At 37.5% G+C, this 20,858-nt stretch overlaps 1 protein-coding gene and 1 pseudogene across 1 annotated transcript; both read right to left on the bottom strand.

Moving 5' to 3' along the window:
- Positions 1–1,621: 1,621 nt before the first annotated feature.
- Positions 1,622–3,350, bottom strand: LOC140500590 (poly [ADP-ribose] polymerase 1). The gene has a single exon (XM_072603252.1). It carries the CDS (start codon positions 3,348–3,350, stop codon positions 2,115–2,117), a length of 1,236 nt encoding a protein of 411 aa, XP_072459353.1. The 3' UTR covers positions 1,622–2,114.
- On the bottom strand, positions 1,622–5,289 carry LOC140500589 (poly [ADP-ribose] polymerase 1 pseudogene; annotated as a pseudogene).
- Between the last annotated feature and the right edge of the window lie 15,569 nt (positions 5,290–20,858).

The raw sequence follows: 20,858 nt of genomic DNA, 5'->3' as shown, positions 1-20,858 counted from the left end.
GCATATCTATGTCTTGCTAACTGGGGTTGAACAGAGCAAGACCCGAAATTCTCTGCCTGTTATAGCCTGGTCATGTGAGGGTTACTTAAGGCTGTGGAGACTTAGGTTCTCTGAGGATGACACTCCTTGCTGCTTCCTATCAGCCTTGTGGGACTCAGCAATTTTGCATCTTTGAGATGACAAACCTTCCCCTCATTGCTCTTTGAGATGGATGATCCAGTGAATTAGTGGATTTTTTAAAAGTAAGAGTTTCACTTCCATTTCACTCTTGCATGGTAGTAACATTATTTCTTCCATTATGCTTTCTGTGAGAAGGGGGAGAGGAGAGGTGTGGGTTTTTGGGGATGGGGAGTGGATGACTTATACTTTCTCCCCCACCCAGGATGGTGTAGCCATGAGAACGTAAGAGCTAAAGTCAACTTTCTGTCCAAGTGAGTTTGAGCTTAGATTTGGTGTTGACATTTTTTGCTTGATCTTTCATGATGTTGAAAAAAACAAGCATTAATTTCAAATAGATATGGCCAGGCTTGCAGGCCTGTATGTGAATTAAGAAAGAAGATCCCAGGTCCACCAGAAGAAAGTGACTTATAACAGAATTCCTGAATAAGAGATGATGCCAGTAAAAGGGGAAAGAGCTAAATCTTGGACTCACCTTGCTAAAACACAATGACTTTTATAGAGACAATAAAGAGTATAAAATGACTAATCAAAAGTAATGCAAATTGTTTCATGTTAAATAGTTTTAAGTACCAACTTCTTGGAGAATAACAAGTATAAACAATTATTTGGTTTGTTTCTGTCAAATATACACTGTATTTTGTCTTTCAGTATTTGTGTAGGCAATAAATATTTGCTCTGTAGGTGATACATATTATATACTCAGTACCTTTCTCCTTTCACATGGGAGAGACCTTAGACATGACCTACAATCTATGTTAAAAATACATATTCCCCAAGCACATCAGCATGGGGGTTTACTAAAACTGAAGAATGTGAGAAAAATGAGACCAACTCTTGTCATTAGTGGTCAGGTACCCTACAATTAAACTTCATACAAACCACGTCTGGATTCAGAGTATAAGAGCCCCTTAGTGGATCTCCAGCAGTATCCCAGTCCTTTGGGTCCAGTAGCAGCTTATTTATCAGATGAGGCAGTTAGGTGGTTCAGTGGATAGAACACCAGTGCAGGAGTCAGGAGGACCTGAGTTCAAATCTCTCCTCAGACACTTGACACTCACTAGCTGTGTGACCTTGGGCAAGTCACTTAACCCCAATTGCCTCATCCTGGGTCATCTCCAGTCATCCTGATGACTATCTGGTCACTGGATTCAGATGGCTCTGGAGGAGAAGTGAGGCTGGTGACCAGCACAGCCCTCCTTGACTCAAACCAAAGTCAAGTGCAAGTCATGTCATTATTTCTCTGATGGCATGGTCTTCTTCAGCAATGAAGGATGAACACACATTTATCAGATAACCTATTTATTTGTCCTATTAATTATACCATCAGTTTCTCAACCACAAGAATCATATCTTCAAGCTTGCATAGTGACTTACAAAACCACATATTCACATTATGCTCTTTTGTATTTTTATTTATTTTCTTAAATATTTCCTAATTACATTTTTTTTTTTAGTATGAAATTAGCTTTTATTTTTACCTTAAAATAAATGTGCTTAATACTTTTTCCAAAATCAAAAATGAGGAACATCTAGAGTCGGAAGCACTTTATTTTCCTTTGAAATCTAATAATGTAAACATCACGTTGTAATTTCCCTCTCTCTAAAAATCCCTCCCCCGCAATGCTTATTTTGTGTAAAACCATTTTTCTTCCAACTTTTCCTCACTTGTCAGTTATAGGAGACCTGCTATGCCCCAGGGGTGCACGGAACTTGGGTGGGTGGGGAATCAAATCCCCAGAGACAAACAAAACCCAGAGATTTAGGCTTGGGAAAAAAATCTTTTCAACATATGGCCATTTGTTTACATAAAATCCTTATGGAGAAGATTTAGTGAAGTTAACAGTTCTTGATATTTCTGAAAGGGTCGTTAATTTTTAAGCCTACCAGGCAGAACTAAAGGGGCCCAGTCTAAGCACTAGCCAAGTGCTATCTGTTCACCACAGAGAGGTCTTAAAGTTGAACTTCAATTTCAGTAGATACTTCAGATTTACCTGAGCAATATCATAGACAATGTATTCATTATACAGTAGACAGGTGTCACTAACACCAGAAGGAACCCCAGTTCCCAAGGGAATTTCCACACCATCAAGAGTGACACTGGCTGTTGGATCAGGCGCAGTTTTGCCCAAACCTTTGACACTGTGCTTGCCCTTGGGTAACTTGCTGATGTGGGAGGCATGCTTCAGTTCATACATGTTACCAAGGGCAACTTCTCCCAGGAGGATCAGTCCTATTGGGTCTCCCTGAGATGTGTGGCAGTAATTGGCACTCTTGGAAACCATGTCAGCAAAATAGATTCCTTTACCAAACATATAGCCAGTCACAGGGGCTTCGGGTGGAGCGATTCGAAGACCTTGAGAGAGTATCCCAGCAAAGTTGGTGGCCCTGGACCCGTGCCACAGCAGCCGCCGATTATGAAGCTGCTTAAAGGGCTTGTAGCATTGGCTTTCCCCTTCACGCTCAATCTTGAAGATATCAATAATTTCCAAGTCGTAGGCATTGTGAGTTGTAGCATGTGTGTTCTTAACATATTGCCTGATGATGTCAGCTTCTTCTGAATTCTGGTCAACCACCTTAATATCAGTTTTAAGCTTCTCATAGTTGACATCAATAGGATCCTTGCTGCCATCTTCAGACCCACCACGGAGTAGACTATATGCTACCTCAATATCCAGTAGGTTGTCTAGCATCTGTACTTTGGCCTGTACACAATCAATGTTGTTCAGGAGTGGGGGCTTCTTCATTCCAAAGTCATGGGGGATCAGAGTATAGAAGCGATTGGAGAGGTCCAGAATCTGAGAGTCGCTGCCACCCTGGGATACCACCTGCTGGACCTCACTGAGGATAGAATACGCATTCTGGATCTGCCTCTTGCTCAGTTTTCCCAATGGCATCTTCTGAAGGTCAATCTCAAATTCCACCATGGCCTTTTTCATGCTCTCCACATCAAAGATCATCTTGATGAGGTTCTGAACTGGCTTGGGAAGCTTTGACTTGGTGCCAGCACTGACGGTCAGTTTCTTTACAGCCTCTTCATCCTGCCCGTAGTCAATTTCCAGGGGGTAGAACTTCTTGGGATATTTAGTGAAGTTGCTAGAATGCCACGAGTTGCCTGTTTTCTCCTCATACAATTTCAAAAAATGATCAATGGCATCTTCTCTGGATGACATCTGTTCTAGTTTATTGCTGCCAATCACAGTGCCCACTCGGCCTCAAGATCTAAATATCCAGTACCTAATTTCTCGATCATCCTCCAGGAGCTGCAGCTTATAATATGAGTTGGTGCCTTTAACAATGTCCACAAGGCCAAGGGTGGCACTGAAGATTTTTCCATTTTTTTCAAGTACATGAGCTGAGTCCTCGAGCCCAGAATCAGGATCCACAGCTGCTCCACCTTTTAGTGTTAATTTCATTTTCTTTTCTGATTTGTTGGTCCCTTCCTCCTCCTTGACTTGACCCTTGCTCTTCTTGGAAGAAGGGACACCTGACTTCCCTCCTGGCTTCACCTCAACAGATTCCTGCTTCACTTCAGCACCCCAGGAGGACAAAGTGTGCAGAGAGAGCAGCTCCTGGAGGCTCTTGCCTGAAGCAGAAACATCTTGGAGGAAATCCTCTGACACTACACGTACATTGGCTTCTTTGATCTCTTCCATCTTCTTATTCATCTTCTCCACCTCCTTTTTTGTACTAATGCAGAGGGAAGCTTTGTTAGCTGTCCCCGTCAGCTTCCCCCCAAGTTCTTCTATTGTGGCTTTCATTTCATCCTTGTTTTTGGAGAGCTTCCCCAGAGTCAGAATCTTCATGCTTGACAATGGCTTGTCTGGTGGGGCTGAGGAGTTCACGGTGGGAGGGGCTGCCACTGAAGAGGGGAGTGGTTTTGAAGTTGGGGTATTAGCTTCTGGGGGGAACACTCGGTCCTGCTTTTTGCATTTAAATTTTTTGAGGTAAGAGATTTCCCGGAACTCTTTGGGGATGGTCCACTCCTGTCGGTTAGGAGTCTGTGTCTTGGCCACGCACTTGGTCCAGGCAGTGATGTCTCCAGTGCAGTAGTATGCATCACTTTTGAAGACAAACTGTCCCTTACACTCTTCACAGGGAAGAAGAGCTCCAAAAGCCATCCCATCAGCCACTCTGTCCAGTATCGCAGAGTCCCCAGAAGGCACTTCCTGCTTGTTGGCTATCAGCAGCTCTTTCAGGTCATTTGTAGAGCAGACTTTCTTCAGTTCATCTTTGATGTTCCAGATGAGCTCTGTTTGTGTCTTGAAGAGCTTCTCCTGTTTCGTCTCTTTGTCCTTTTCTTTCTTGGCCTTTTTCTTGGCTACATTGTCTCCATCTACCTCGTCTCCTTTCCTCTTCCCTTCAGTCTTGATTGCTGGGAGCTGTTTCTTGAGGGTCTCCTTGTCCTCTGGCTGCAGGATACTGAATCCTTTGAGCTGGCTAGCACTGTATTGAGGCAGGAATCCAAGTTCATCTCGGCATTTGACGAAGCAGTTTGGATGGTACCACCGGTCAATCATCCCCAGCTGAGGTTTCTCTGGATCAATCATTTTCTTGGACAGACGTACCTGACCCTTTTCTATTTTTTGTTGACACCCTTTGCAAGCGCTTCTATTGGATTTGGCGTACTCCACTGCAAAGTTGATTAGGGTTTTCTCTCCCTTGCCACCTCCATCTTGACTCCCGCCTTTGCCTCCTGTCAGCCCTCCAGCTTCGATGGTCTTCTTAATTTTCTGCTGGTCATCCCATCGCAGCTCCAAGAACCCATCTACTTCAAGCTCAGCTTGAGAGATGACAAGACCTCGCTTCCAGAAGCAAGCATAGTGATGCCAGTTTGGGACCTTCCCATCAAACATGGGTGACTGATCCTGCCTGGAGAAGAATGAAAATGAACCATGCCCTCCACTTTCTGGTAGATGGCTGATGTACTGCACCATGATGGCCAGACGGAGCGAGTCCTTGGCGATGCTCTCGCCGCATTTCTTGCAGGAGGCGCGCCCGCTCTTTGCGTACTCGGCCCGGTAGGGCTTGTCCGCCGGCTCCGCCATCCTCCCACCGCCTTCTCCTTCCTTCTGTCCTCGGAACGCGTGGAACGGCGGCGCACCACCGAGACTGGCCTCCTAATTACATTTTAATCTACTTTTGATATACTCTAGAGGGCTGTCTGGGCTCCATTTGACACCTCTGGCTTAACTACCTGTAACCAAATAATTCCAAATGTTTGTCTCAAGTCACATTACCAGTGAACTTTGGGAATAACTTCCTCTCATTGGTGTGCCATCTCCACCTCAAACATAATATCTAAAACCAAGTTTATCATCTTTTCTACTAAACCTGTTCTTCCTTCTGATTTTCTGTATTAGAAATCAGGAAGGAGTGAGTGAAAATATCCCTTGGATACTTAGTAGCTATGTAGTGTTGCTTAATCCTCCTTTGCTTCAGTTCTCACATCTATAAAATGGGGATAACAATAGCAACTCTCTTGAAGGGATTTTGTGATGATGAAAGGACATTATATACAGTGATTTGCAAACTTTAAGGCACTATAGAAATATCATTATTGCTTTTATTAAAATTTATTCTACTTTATGATAGCTGTTATATCCAGTTCTTTCTCCCTATTCCCACTGCTACCTTGGGAAGCTGGCTATAAAACTATGAAGACCTGGGTTCAAGTCCAGTTACACACATACATGTTGTGTGACCCAGGGAAAGTCACTTAACTTCTCAGTGCCATGGTGAACTGTCTAGAGACTATGTGTTGTAGGTAAAGTACTATCCTGGATTAAAAGTTTTCAATGCCAGTGGGAAAAGGTATTTAGGATACATTTTTAAACTTAATTTGCATTATTAATATTTTCTCTACCATTCTTAAGTCTAAATATTTACCAAAACAATAAATCAATCAATATCTGATTGTAATATCTGCTGATTTTTGAGGTGTAAATGCCTCCACTGAAAATTTAACAGCTGACTCTTATGAGCCAATTCAGTATGTTTCCAATGCATGTCTGGTTTCAGTTCTGTGCACAATCTTTCCATCTGTTATCCTTTGCTCTCACTACAGAATTACACATCACTAGCATAAAAATCATAAAAGAAATATATATTCAGAAAGGAAATTGGGGCCATGTATGTACCAAGAATAAAAAGGAAGAGATCAAAAGACTGTCTGCTCTAGGAGCCAGTTGGGACAAGTTATCTAAAAGAAGGATCCCAAAGCATTGGGTGGGTCCTCTGTGTCAGAAATTGTGGACAAGAATCACAGTATGATAAGGCATAGATTGATTACATTCTGTGTTCTCTGAGGGAATATCCACTTTGAAGAGATTGTAGATCCTTTGAAATAGTTAAGAATTATGCCAATTATATTTGTCTCAAACTATATTGTATCTATGTGCTAAAGAATCAAGGCAATGTATTTTTAATGTTTAATTTTTTAAAACTTAAATATATCTCACATCACTTCTTTCTGGTAGTGTTAATAGCACATTGCTATGTGACAGCAATTTATGTACTGTGGGTGAAAATAAAAGTATAAAAGCACAGTCACACTCAGTCCGGATATACTCTGCATGTTTTTTCATCTTATTTCAGGGTGATTGGAAGAGATTTTAAGACTTTTATGCATTGAATTTTTTTTTTAATTTGACTAACTGGCAGTATTTCTTACAGGGGCTTAGAAATGTTAAACTCAAAAGTCACTACTGTAATGGATTTGTGATCTCTTTAAGATTGGTGCAGTCCCATCCCCACTACCGAATCCTATATGATGTACACACTTCTTCTTTCATAAATCCTCCATAGAGGTTGTACCAAAATGCACTGGAAGCCTTTTCCTTGCTCTTGCACTATATTTCATGAATACCAGGCTGTTCATCTCTTATCTGGCATTCTCATTACAGCCCCAACCTATCTTCTTTTCAAACAATGCGTTACCTTGATGAGTTCTTTTATAGTACTTCCTACACACAAGTGATCATTTCTTCATGGGTTCTCTTCCAGTACCTCAACTTCCTAAAATTTTCCATTTTAAAATTATATGCCACCTAACCTCTGTGAATTGTGTCTATACCTAGATATTTATGTATTGTCTTCCCCATGAGAAAACAAGCTCCTTGAAGGTAGGCAATGTTTTTCTTTTCTTTGTTATCTCAAGCACTTAGCACCATGCATTTTATTAATAAATGGTTAATTAATGTTTATGGATTGACTGATTTATAATATGGTATAATATGCTTATACCCACCAAGCATCTTTCTATTAATCCTTGGTATATTTACAAGTCTGATTCTTCTACGAAATATATATGTGAATACATACATACATACATATATGCATATATATACACACACACATATATATATATATATACAAGTGTCAACATATACACACAATCTATCCATCAATCAATCTACTTATCACAAAACAATCTACAGAGCTTTCCCATCTACTTCAGGGAAAGTTAGACCTCATATGACCATTTCATCTTCACAAAGAGAGTGATGAAATTGAAGCTTGGAAAGATTAAGTGATTTGTCCAAAGACACATAGTCATTTTGCCAAAGCAAGACTAGAAACTCAGGCAACCAATAAGCATTTATTAATCACCTACTGTGTTCAGGTACAATACTAAGTGTCAGAGATACCAAAAAAGGCAAAAGACAGTTCTCACTCTCAGATCTAATAATCTAATGGGGGGAGGACAGAAATGTGAAACTCTTATATTTTGACAATTTTGGACAGTCCTCTTCCTGCTGCATCATGATTTTCATATTAACTGTAAATTGCTGTCTTTTTATTTCTGAGTATGAAGCCAGAAAACGTAATGTATACATCTGAATATGAAGTCAAGAAATATAATGTACATATCTTGCTTTAAAAATGTTTTTTCTGGGGGTGGGGAGTGGGGGGGTGGACCCGAGATGGCAAAGTAGAAAAACAGACCTACCCTAGCTCATCCCCCAAAGCCCATAAAATAACTGTAAAAAATGACTCTAAGCAAATTCTAGAGCAGAAGAAGCCACACAATAACAGAATGAAAGAGATTTCCAGCCCAAGACAGCCTGGAAAGCCAATAAGAAGGGTCTGTGTCACCAGGCTCAGAGCAGAGAGCAGGAAAACTTTGGCTGCGCTACGTGGTAGGGACAGAACTTGTGCAGGCTGCAGGGCTCAGAATCCTGGGAAGCAGCTGTGGTCCCCAGATTCTTCAACCCCAAAATGCCAAAGACACCTTCAAAGATCAGTGAGAAAGCTATTTCACCTACATATGAAGGGAACGTGGTCTGGCCCCAGCCCCAGGGCAGCAGTGGTTGCTGAGGCAGGAGCATCCATTTTAGGAGCCCTGAGCCTAAAGAACCTAAGGGAATTGAGCTGCTGATCTGGATCTCAGTCCTGAGACGTGCTCCTGGGGTGAAGAGGAGCACTGGCTGGTGGAACTGGTGGAGGCTCAGGATAAGGAATTCTACTTGCAGATCCTGGGCTAAAAAGCTTGTGATTGCTCCCATACAACAGGGCAGGCCATGAGAGAAGGAAACTCCTCTCCCTTGATTGTGCTACCTTAGAGGAACTAACAGTTCTCACAGTGTATGCTCCACTTGACAAAGGACTCAAAAGTCAAGTAACAGTCTGGGAAAATGCCTCCAAAAGGGACAACAAATAAGACTATAGAAGGTTACTTTCTTGGTGAACAGGTTCTTTCTTCCATCCTTTCAGATGATGAAGAACAATGCATACCATCAGAAGAAGATATAAAAGTCTAGGCTTCTGCATCCAAAGCCTCCAAAATAAATATGCAATGGTCTCAGGCCAGGGAAAACCTCAAAAGGGATTATGAAAATCAAATAAGAGAGGTAGAGAAAAAATTGGGAAGAGAAATGAGAGCAATGCAAGAAAATCATGAAAAGCAAGTCAACAGCTTGCTAAAGGAGACCCCAAAAATGCTCAAGAAAACAACACCTTTAAAAACAGACTAACTAAAATGGCAAAAGAGGTCTACAACACCAATGAGGAAAAGAATGCTTTAAAATGAAGAATTAACCAAATGAAAAAGGAGGTTCAAAAGCTCACTGAAGAAGATGGTTCTTTAAAAATTAGAATGGAACAGATGAAGACTAATGACTTTATGAGAAACCATGAAATCACAAAACAAAATAAAAAATTCTTAGGAATATTGTAGCCCAATTCCAAAGTTCCCAGGTCAAGCAGAAAATATTGCAAACAGCCAGAAAGAAACAATTCAAGTATTGTGGAAATACAATCAGGATAACACAAGATCTAGCAGCTTCTACATTGAGATAGGGGCTTGGAATATGATATTCCAGAAGTCAAAGGAGCCAGGATTAAAACTAAAATTACCTACCTAGCAAAACTGAGTGTAATACTTCAGGGGAAAAAATAGTCATTCAATGAAATAGAGGACTTTAAAGCATTTTTGATGAAAATACCAGAGCTGAATAAGAAATCTGACTTTCAAACACAAGAGTTAAGAGAAGCATGACAAGATAAACAGGAAAGAGAAATCATAAGGACCTTACTAAAGCTGAACTATTTACATTCCTATATGGAAAGATTATATTTGTAACTCTTGAGACTTTTCTCAGTATTTGGGTAGTTTCAGGGATTATATACATATATACAGAGAACACAGGGTGAGTTGAATAGGAAGGGATGGTATCCAAAAAAAAAATAAAATTAAGGGGTGAGAGAGGAATATATTGGGAGGAGAAAGGGAGAAATGGAATGGGGCAAATTATCTCTCTTAAAAGAGGCAAGAAAGTTTTTTCAGTGGAGGGGAAAAGGGGGAAGGTGAGAGGGAAAAAATGAAGCTTACTCACATCACATTTGGCTTAAGGAGGGAATAACATGCACATTCAATTTGGTATGAAAATCTATCTTACAATACAGGAAAGTAGGGGAGAAGGTGATAAGTGAGGTGTGAAGGGGGGATGATAGAAGGTTGGGCAAATGGGAGGGAGGAGTAATTAGAAGTAAACACTTTTGGGGAGGGTCAAGATCAAAAGAGAGAATAGAATAAATGGGGGGCAGGATAGGATGGAGGGGAATATAGTTAGTCTTCCACCACATGACTTTTATGGAAATCTTTTGCATAACTGCGCATATATAGCCTATATTGAATTCCTTCCCTTCTCAATGGGGATTTGTGGGGAGGGAGGAGAAGAGAGAAGTTGGAACTCAAAGTTTTAGAAATGAATGCTGAGAGTTGTTTTTGCATGAAACTGGGAAATAAGAACTATAAGGTAATGAGATATAGAAATCTATCTTGCCCTGCAAGAAAAGAGAGTAGATGGGGATAAGGGAAGGAGAGGTGTGATGGATGGGAGGGCAGATTGGGGGAAGGGGTAATATGAATGCTTAGTGTCTTGGGGTGGGGGGAGGGGAGAGATGAGGAAAAAATTTGTGACTCAAAATCTTGTGGAACTGAATGCTGAAAACTATAAATAAATAATAGTTTCTGTCTTCTTTGCAAAAAGATCATATTGTTAATAAATATATTTTACCACAAGATTTGAAATATATCTTGTTGAATTTATGTAGAAACTATCCAAAGCATTAATAATCTAATTTTAAATGTCTAAAGACATCAGTAAAATGTATTCAACTAATTTATTTTACATTTGGATTCAATGATTAATATTTAGGTTGGTAAATAGATAATAGACAGGAAGACATAGAAAGATAGATAAAGATAATATGAATTTTATATTGTGAGATTGTGAAATAATAAGACTGTTCTTATCCAAATCTTATCCAAATTTTCTTGACTAAATAAAGAAGTACCAAAATGAACTTTTTCAGGGTCCTTGATGTATAGTATCATACAAGTTTAGAATTTTCTAAGAAAAAGAAAAAAAAACCTGGTCCAACTTACTCATTTCCCACATTAGAAAACTGGGATCCTACAAATGATCTAAGTCATATTGAAAAAGAAAGTTATGATAAATCTTATGAAGATACAATAATATAGAAAGGGAGGATGACTATATTTTTTTTAAAATTTTGTGGAAAATATGAAAATTAATCATGATTGCATATCATTTTATACTATTCATGAGGATATATTATTTAGGAGCTATATTTTATAACCAATTAAGGTGGCTGAGCCCTTCTGTAGAAAATAGTTGGCTAATTTGATGGACTTAAAGGTCTAGTCAGAAGCAGTAATAGAATCAGGAAAATTCTGAATTCCTAGAGAGCATATATTAGAAAGTTAATCAGTTTTATTTAAAATCATATATATTTTATTTTAAATTCCACTGATCAGTGTAAGTGTACAAATAGATAAACAACAGCAAAAGAAATAGATTTGTGAAAATTAAACAACAAATGTACTAGTTGATGGAGTCAGTCTTCATATGATCAAAAAAGTGTTTATATGGATACCAGGTTTTCACCGTGTGAACTGAGAATTTTGATGGTGAGGTTTTTCTGATTCTTGTTTCATGAGGTATTATGGGATGTGATAATGATCTAATAATAAACAGATCTTCATGTTGCTGTGTATACAAACTGCAACTAGGATCAAACTGGTCAGATAATTGGCTCTGTAGAATCTGACAGCTGGTCATTAACAATCTCAAGATGTTCTGAGTGGGTGGATTCAATGTAAAGTTTGTTTCCAAATGATTCTAGAGTTTGAGATATTTAGGGATAAGAACTACCACAGAGACTTGAGTCTGAATTCCATCATTTAGATTAGATTTAGAAGTACAAAATATTTAGAAAAAAATATAAAGAAAGCTGGGTCTTTAAAAAAATATATGAAAGATTGCAAAGAAGGTAAGAATCTTTCCAAGTATAAAGGAAGATATGTTGAAGTAGGAGAAAGTCATGAATTGAAATTAAGGTTAGATGTTTGGTAAAGAAAGAATAACTCTAAATATGACCAAATTAGAAGTGTGTGTGTGTGTGTGTGTGTGTGTGTGTGTGTGTGTGTGTGTGTGTGTGAGAGAGAGAGAGAGAGAGAGAGAGAGAGAGAGAGAGAGAGAGAGAGAGAGAGAGAGAATTCAGTAGAAAAAAACATGAATTCCTGGTGGCAGTTTTGAGATATTGGCAAAACATCTATTTTATTTCCATGAATTATCCAAAAACACATACACATATATACATATGTGAGCAATAGATAGATAGATAGATAGATAGATAGATAGATAGATAGATAGATAGATAGATATCCCTTCCATATCACAGGGTTAGGGGCATACCAGAGAAGAAGACTGCATTATTATTGTATTAAAAAAACAGAATATACTGATATCATATAACACTGTACATATATTTTATGTATTTCTGAGTTTCTAAACTTTTTCTTTGTTGTCTGAGGCTTTCACAAAACTCCCAAAATAATTCCCATCTAAGTTCCTATACTGACAGGAAATCGATAATAAAATAATTATAGATATATAATAAAATAATCCAATCAAAAACATTTTGATAGGCCACACATCCTACACAGAATACTGTGTTAAAACATCAAGGAATTCTAAAAGCAGTTTTCTCCTGATAAAACGAAGGAGATGAACTAGACTATTTCTAAATTCCCTTCCAACACTAACATTCTGTTATTCTATTCTATGAAGACACAGTCCCTGTCTTTTATGAGCCAATGGTTTTACATACACACTAACCAATCCCATTTATTCACTAGGGGAAGAATAGTCTGTTGTATGTATCAAAGGAGGGATGCATGATGTAGTGGAACGTCCTTCCCCAATATTTTCATGAACAAAAAAGTTCTAAACTTATACATTCTCTCTCTACAAATATTGTATCACAGAGTTTAGCAGAGCTGGAAAAAGGAGCAGATAGTGATGATGACACTCTAACAATTCCATCCCATTTTTGCCATTGGCAAAGCAGTTAGAAACTGGGAGTTTTGAGTGGAAGAACCAATTCAAACAAACGAAAAAAAAAATTTTTTTTTGTCTGGGAGAAAGTCGTTCTTTCCTCTGACATGTTATCATTTGGTCTTCTAAGTCTAATTCCATAGGTGTGTGTGTGTGTGTGTGTGTGTGTGTATGTATGTATGTATGTATGTATCTATATACATACATATATATGTATATGTGTGTATATATAAAATATACATATGTACAATTAGACACATTCTAAGCCTTATTCCATATGAATTTTACACAAAATATATATGGAATTAGACTTAGAATATATATGTGTATATTATATATGTGTGTATTGTGTATATACAGATATGTGTACATATGTGTGCATGCAACATAACACATTGCTGTGTGTAAATATACATATCTGTGTTATCTACATGTATGAATTACATATGTGTGTGTGCATGTATGTTTGTGTATTTTAGTCTGTGTATTTTTCTAATGTTCAACCATTCTACCATTACAGTATTCACAAATCAGTCATAGAAATGAAATTCATCTGCTCTTGTAGCCTTGAATATATTTTTCTTATCAGTGAGGTTAATTGACTTCTATATTTTACCATAAAGTTTACAATTACTGTTACATACCCTTATCTTCAGAGAAACGTAAAGACATTTTTCAGGCTTTTAGATTAGCAGGATAATTAGAAATAACATCACTGTTTATCACAAAGGTAAAATCTAGGAACTTCACCCACCCACATATACACTCACACACATACACACACACACACACATACACACACACACACACACACACATACCATCTTTTATGCACTGGTGAATAGGTGATCAAATTCAAGAACATTTTAGTGTCTACTCAGTGGCTTGTACTAGATGAAATCAGACCCATTCCTCAAGAAGGCTACATTTTAATAAGGAAGATAAAACATGTAGCTAAATAACTGTGATATGAATTAGATTATATCAGTCAACAAACAATTTTGAAGCACCTTCTATGTTCCAGGAGCTGTGCTAAGTACAAAGGAGAAGTATATACTAAGTGCTATGATAAATTCTAGGTACCGATTATTTCTATAAGGTGCTATCAGGGATCACTTTATAGAGGAAGTGTGTCCTGAATTGGTCTTTGAAAGAAGGGACAAATATTAACAGGCATAGATGGGAATAGGGGTTGATTAAATAATTGTTCAAACACTGACTGACATAAGCTGGAAGACTTAAAGTTTCAAACAATAAATGTAGAAGGGTTATATTTAAAAATTTTTAAATATGTATTTGCATGAATAATTAAAAAAGAAACATCCTCCATAAAAGTAGGTTAATCAAAATTATAATGATACTGTTTTATCACGACAATAGATCAAACACCCACACATGCACAAAGTTTTGGAATTTGATATTCTACATCTCCTGGAACTGAATTATATCAGCAAAAGCAATATGGAATGAAATTTGTATACAAAGGAAAAAGTCTAGAGCAGAAGGCACCAGCAGAGGCTAAGATGGTTGCTCAGGCAAAAGCAATGCAGACATGGGTATTCTGAGGACAATTCTAGGACTATGACCAATACCATTGAAATCCATATACAATCATTCCCAAGTTGTTTAGATTTGTTTTACTACCTGACTTTACCCAGACCTTACTGTTAGACTGATCATTTGCAAGACAATAGAAGAGACCTTAGTGAGCTGTTTCTAGGGGTAAGGTGCTGTGTATATTAGTTCTAGGGGAATACAAAAAGATATAAAGCTCCCTTCTCAAATTCAAGAAAGTCATAATGTAATTGAAAAGATAAAAGACAACAAACATGTATTAAGTACTTACAGTATGCTCAGCACTGTGCTAAGCACTAGGAATAGTCAGTTCGTCAATAAACATCTTAAGTTTATTTTAAATTCAGGGTGTGCAACATTCAACTTATTATCTTTTCTCCAGAACCATCCCCTTCTTTCTAACTTCCCTATTTCTGTAGGTAAATCATTTAAGAAGGAAATCACTAGAATTAAGAGGGGTTGGAAAGGCTTCCTTTAGAAGGTGAGATTTTAATTGAGACTTCAAGGAAACTAGAGAAGCCAGAAGGTCAAGAGAAGAAGCGACAACATTTGCAGAGAGATGAATTGTATTGTTTGTGTAAACAGAATGGAGAACAGAGTCACTAGATTAAAGACTAAATTGGGGCGGAATGATGTAAGGTGTAAAAAGTTTTACAAGTTAGAAAGGGTCTAAGCATGGAAGCCAAAGAGAGGATTTTATATTTGATCCTGGAGGTGCAAAGACCAAAATGAAACAGCCTTAGCCCTCAAGAGCTTACTGTTTAATTGAGAGGGAATAGCATGTTCAAATGTAAACAAATAAAAAGAGAATACATTCCAGGCACGGGGTAGTGTGGAACAGAGGAAGGTAAGAGGCAAGGTATGAAAGTGTAGAGAAATAAATAGGAAATGGAAAGTCAAGGGTGAACAAGTGGGCTGTGAAGGTAAATTCATATGTAATGAGTTTGAAAAGGTAAGTTGGAGTCAGATTGTGACTCTAGTGCCACACTGCCTTAGTATGTAGAAGTGGTACATTAAAGTATAGCTTAAAATTTTCTTCCAATGGAAATTAAAAGTATTAATAATGGGCTTTTATGGTTATATCTGAGAGTAAAAGAGAATATTCAAAAGACTACATTGTTCCTAACCACCCCACATAACACTTAAGCAGAACAACCACTTTTAAAATGTACAATATATAGATGGGGGATAAAAATCTGTTTTTGCTTTTCATTATTTAGTTGGAATGAGTCCAACTCTAAATCAACTGAAGAAACAGGTTCTTTGTGTTCAGATTCTTTTGCTATTCAACTGTGACTTCATCATACTATTATTACTTTTCTCTGATCATATCTCATCAGGACTCTTAGTTGAATGATCCATACATTATTTCCCTAAAAGGTCCATGCATAGACTTGTTTCTGTGAATTTACTTATATCCTTTCTTTCCCCTGAATAGGTTCTTCTCCACTTTGCCCTCATCCTAATCCTATTCTACTTCCAAGCCTACTTTTTCTCCATAGCAACACTGATCATACAACCACTTCCCTGAATGAATGCATAGAGCAATCTTTGTGTCTGTACCACTCAAGGGGAACCTGGCCTAGTAAGTGAAATACCATTAACTGTGGACAGAATATAGTTGTACCAATTGTGTTTTATGTATAAGTTCTGTTATCCTTGCCAGAGAGTAGTCTTCTCAAAGATCTAGACAGTTTTATGCATTCGCAGCATCTTGTTCAGTGCCTGGCATATAGTTGCCTTTCAGTAGATACTTCTTAATTGGTTGATAAACTAAAATAATTTCATCTTCACAACATAGAACTAGAAAATGAACTTCATAAATTGCCATCATAGATAAAGGGAAAGGTGTTTTATTTCTTGACTTTCAAAGCACATTTCTTCCATGGACATGTTTCATAGGATTTTTCTAAGTGAATTTTGAATTTGAGAAGATACAAAATCTTCAGACAGTATTATTAATAGCACTTTTCATTTTAAATTCATCAAACATGAATAATATAATTTGATATAGAATATTAATCAGTTAGTCTAATTTTCCCTTTTTATTGAATTTTGTTATAGAGATCACTGGTCATTAAGCACTCAAGAGTTCAAAGGTTGATAAAATCAAAATAGTATTTTAAACATAGGTTTCTACGTATGTTGGTTCCTCTTATTCTTATTTTTAATCTAGGAAATAAAGGCTGAGACCTACCACATAAGTAAATTAAAAATTATGAAGGTTTTAATCTCATAGCATCATAGAATGTAAGAAGTGGAAATGCTACTAGAACTCATCTAGTCCAATATCCTCATTTTACTAATGAGCAAAAGATCAGATAGATGTAACAACTTGTTCAAGGTCAGGAATAATTCAAACTCACAGCCTCAGACTCAAAGTCTAACATCAAAAGCAATTCAGGAAAGATTTTTAAATCAAAGTAAAATTGGAAACTGTCACAACACAAGGTCATATAGAAATAGTTCTCAAAATTTTGCTGGAAGTTTTGAAAATGAAACTAGACTTCCAAGGATATTAGGGAAGAATAGCTTCCTACTAGTCAGCCAGCAATATGGGTAATGCTGCCTGTGCCAGCAAATATAAGCTACTTTTATTATAAGCCTAAGTAAAATATAATTAAGAAGGTAAATCTGTCTCCCAAATACAATATACCCATTTGGAAATGTGGTTTTAGTTCAATAAAATAAAGTTACCATATCAAATACAATAGTTAGAGATTATTTTGCTGCTCTGTTTGTTTGTGTTCCCTTCCCCCCCAGACCTGAGATTCCCTTGGTGTAGACAATCCCCATGTAGGAGAACTTTTCTACCAATGCAGCTCAGCTTCTGGGAGTATAGAAGCATTGACAATATTTTGACCTATCATGTTAGTTTCATTTAGTGCTGGTCTTCATAGCAGTAGAGTTCATATTAGATGTCATGATATAATTTACATGAAGAAAATGATCAGCTCTATGGCTTTGAGAAGGGACTTGAAGATATACCTCTCTATTATTGTTTAGTCATTTCAGTCATGACTGACTCTTCATGGTCACATTTGGGGTTTTCTTGGTAAAGATACTAAAGTGGTTTGTCATTTCCTTCTCCAGTTCATTTTGACAGATGAAGAACTGAAGCAAGTTAGAGTTAAGTGACTTGTCCAGGATCACACAGCAAGTAAATGTCTGAGGCTGGATTTGTACTCAGGAAGATGAGACTTTCTCACTCTATGCCCACTACTCTATCTAGTCTTTCACCTAGTTACCCTCACTTTCTTTCTAGTTAGAAACTTTTGGGGATTTTTCAATCAGATCAGTGATAGAATGTTATATTAGACTTATCTCTGTTATATAGATTGTGTGGTAAAGAGTTAAATTTGGAATGAGAAGACCAACATTCAAATCCTATCTATATTAGTCTCTGTTCAAGTCAATTTATGTCACCAGAACTCAGTTTCTTCATTTGTAAAGTAAGTGATTAAATTTTATCGTTTCTTTTAAAATTATTTTCATCTTTTTTTTTATTTTGGCATAACATTCATTTCCAAATATACCGTCTTCCTCTCCAAAAGAGTCACATTAATAAAAGAGAGGGGGTTGATAGAAGGGAGGGCAAATGAGAGGAGGGAGTAATTAGAAGTAAATACTTTTGGGGAAGGCAAGATCAAAAGAGATAATAGAATAAATGTCATGCAGGATAGGATGGAGAGAAATATAGCTAGTCTTTCACAACATGACTCTTATGGAAGTCTTTTGCAAAACTACATGTATATAGCCCATATTGAATTGCTTGCCTTCTGAGTGGATATGGGTGGGAAGGGAGGAAGAGAAAGAAGTTGGAACTCAAAGTTTTAGGAATGAATATTGAGAATTATTTTTACATGCAACTGGGAAATAAGAAATATGGGTAATGGGGTATAGAAATCTATCTTGCTCTACAAGAAAAGAGATAAGATGGTGATAAGGGAAACAAGGGGTATGATAGAAAGGAGGGCAGATTGGGGGAAGGGGTAATCAGAATGCATGGTGTCTTAGGGTGGGGGAAAGGGAGAGATGGGGAGACAATTTGCAACTCAAAATCTTGTGTAAATGAGTGTTGAAAACGAAAAATATGTAAAGAAATAAAATTAGAAATAATTGACATGACTTTAGAATACATCTGATCCAATATCCTAATTCTGAGGTTGAAGAAATGGGGTCAGATAGATGTAACAACTTGTTCAAGGTCACACAAGGCCAGGAAGAGTTAGGATTCTAACACAGCCTCAGACTCAAAGTGCAACATCAAAAACAGTTCAGGTAAGAATTTAAATCAAAGTAAAATTGCCAATTGACAAACAGCACAAAATATTATAGACATAATAGTTCTCAATTTTTTGCTGGAGATTTTGAAAATGAGGCCAGACTTCCCAGCAAATTCAGAAATAATATCCTCCCAGACATCACGCAGTACCAGTTACAGCCAGGGGAGTTTGAGGATCATTTTGGGGTGCTTTTCACAAAGCGGGTCTGTTGTGCAGCAAGGAAACCTAACTCTGTTAACAAAGAGCCATCCTCTTATTTTAGTCAAATGACCCTTTCCTTCGACGTTTTCTGAGTCTTCTTACCTTGTCTGTAGCCTAGTGACTTTAAGATACATTTTAATTCCCCTCTTCTTCTATCCTCCTCACTCCATAAAAACCTCAAAAGCAAAAACAAACAAAAAAATCCTAGTGAGAAAGTAGAGCTATCTCAACAAAAAGACTCCTAATGGTTTTAAGGTTTCCCTAACCTCCTCAACTGGACCTGTCATAATATGTGAAATACTCATAATGATCACACTTTTGAGCTAAGAAACTAGATTAGCTCTGTTTATTTGCAAAGAATGTCTGGGAGAGGCTTACATATTCAGATATTGTGAGTAGTTACTTTAGCTTCAGTTCAATAAGCTTTTCTTAAGTGCCTAATATATGCAAGTGACTGAGTTCTAGGGCGGTAAAGACCAAATAAGAGACAAAATAAGAGACCAAAATAACTCTTGCCATCAAATAGTTTATACTTTATCAGATTAACCAATGGGTTCACTTAACAGTGAAAAGAACACTTGATATGTAGTGATAGACTGGTTTCAAATCTTAGTTATTCCACTTAATATCCTAGTGACCTTGGACAACTCTGAAGTTTCCATCTGTAGCTTCTCTTAGATTGAGCTCCTTGGAACACGATGCCCCTTCTAGGTTAAACTGAAATCTCAGGTTTAGATAATCAAAACTTCCCAACTCCTTCAGCTTCCTCTCTCCTCAAGTTGGAGGGCTGGAGGATGTAGCACAAAACTTCTCCCAAAACTCTCCTTCATAGAAGACAGAAATCTTGACTTTCCAACTAACTCTTCACTTTTTGTGTGCACCTCTGCTTAGTTTGAACTCCAAAGAACTTGATTCCAGCAGGTAGCCCATTATGCTCATCCTGCTGATGCAAATACAAACAGTGTCCTAAGAGTCAAAAATAATGTTAAGGATTAACTTTGTGTAACCCCTGGTTTATTTTCTAACCTGAAGGCACCCTAAAGTCCATTCTCCTTATTTTGAAATACCATGAAACTTCCCCCTTATCCTGGACCATAAAATTCCTTGTCTTCTCTCATCTTGGGTCATAAAGTTTCCCCTGTCTTCCTTATCTGGTGTCATCCATCTTTCTAATCCTATCCCTAAATCTTCAACCCTGATTACAAACTCTAAAAATTACATCACCATCCTATAGGTTGTATATAAAAGTCTGGTTCTTTTCTTATATCACTACCTTTGTTTAGCTTCTTGCTAAATCTTACATCCATGTGCTTTTGCATCAATAAAGCACCCTTTGGTTACAGAGAAGGTCCAAGAGAATTCTTTCAAATTTAAATCAGTTCCCCCATCTCTCTCTTCAACACCAGCACCTTTAGAGCTTTCTTTTGTGTGTTGGCTCCCCATCCCCATTAGATTGTAAGCTCTTTGAAGGCAAGCACGTTTTTTTGTCTTTCTTTTTTGTTATTTATGTCCTTGGATCACAGTGTCTGGCACTTATTAAGTTCTTAATAAATATATTTTTTAATGAATTTAATTAACCTTTCTGGATCTCAGCACCTCGGGCAAGTTAGGGGATTAGACCAGTTGATTTTTAGGTCTCTTTCAGTTATACAACTATGATCTTATATCCTGCAGGTTCAGACTGGGAGCTATATCACCTTGAACCTTATTCCCTATTAACAGGGAAGACTGTCCAGTGGTGGGTAACTTCCTGA

The sequence above is a fragment of the Notamacropus eugenii genome, chromosome 4 (assembly GCF_028372415.1).
Source record: "Notamacropus eugenii isolate mMacEug1 chromosome 4, mMacEug1.pri_v2, whole genome shotgun sequence".
In the NCBI taxonomy this organism is placed as follows: domain Eukaryota; kingdom Metazoa; phylum Chordata; class Mammalia; order Diprotodontia; family Macropodidae; genus Notamacropus; species Notamacropus eugenii.
The sequence above is the reverse complement of the archived record's forward strand: the minus strand, read 5'-3'. Positions and strand labels throughout refer to the sequence as shown.

Bases quoted from the DNA above. Each gene is read 5' to 3' on its own strand.
- LOC140500590 (XM_072603252.1), bottom strand. From the start codon at position 3,350: ATGTCATCCAGAGAAGATGCCATTGATCATTTTTTGAAATTGTATGAG.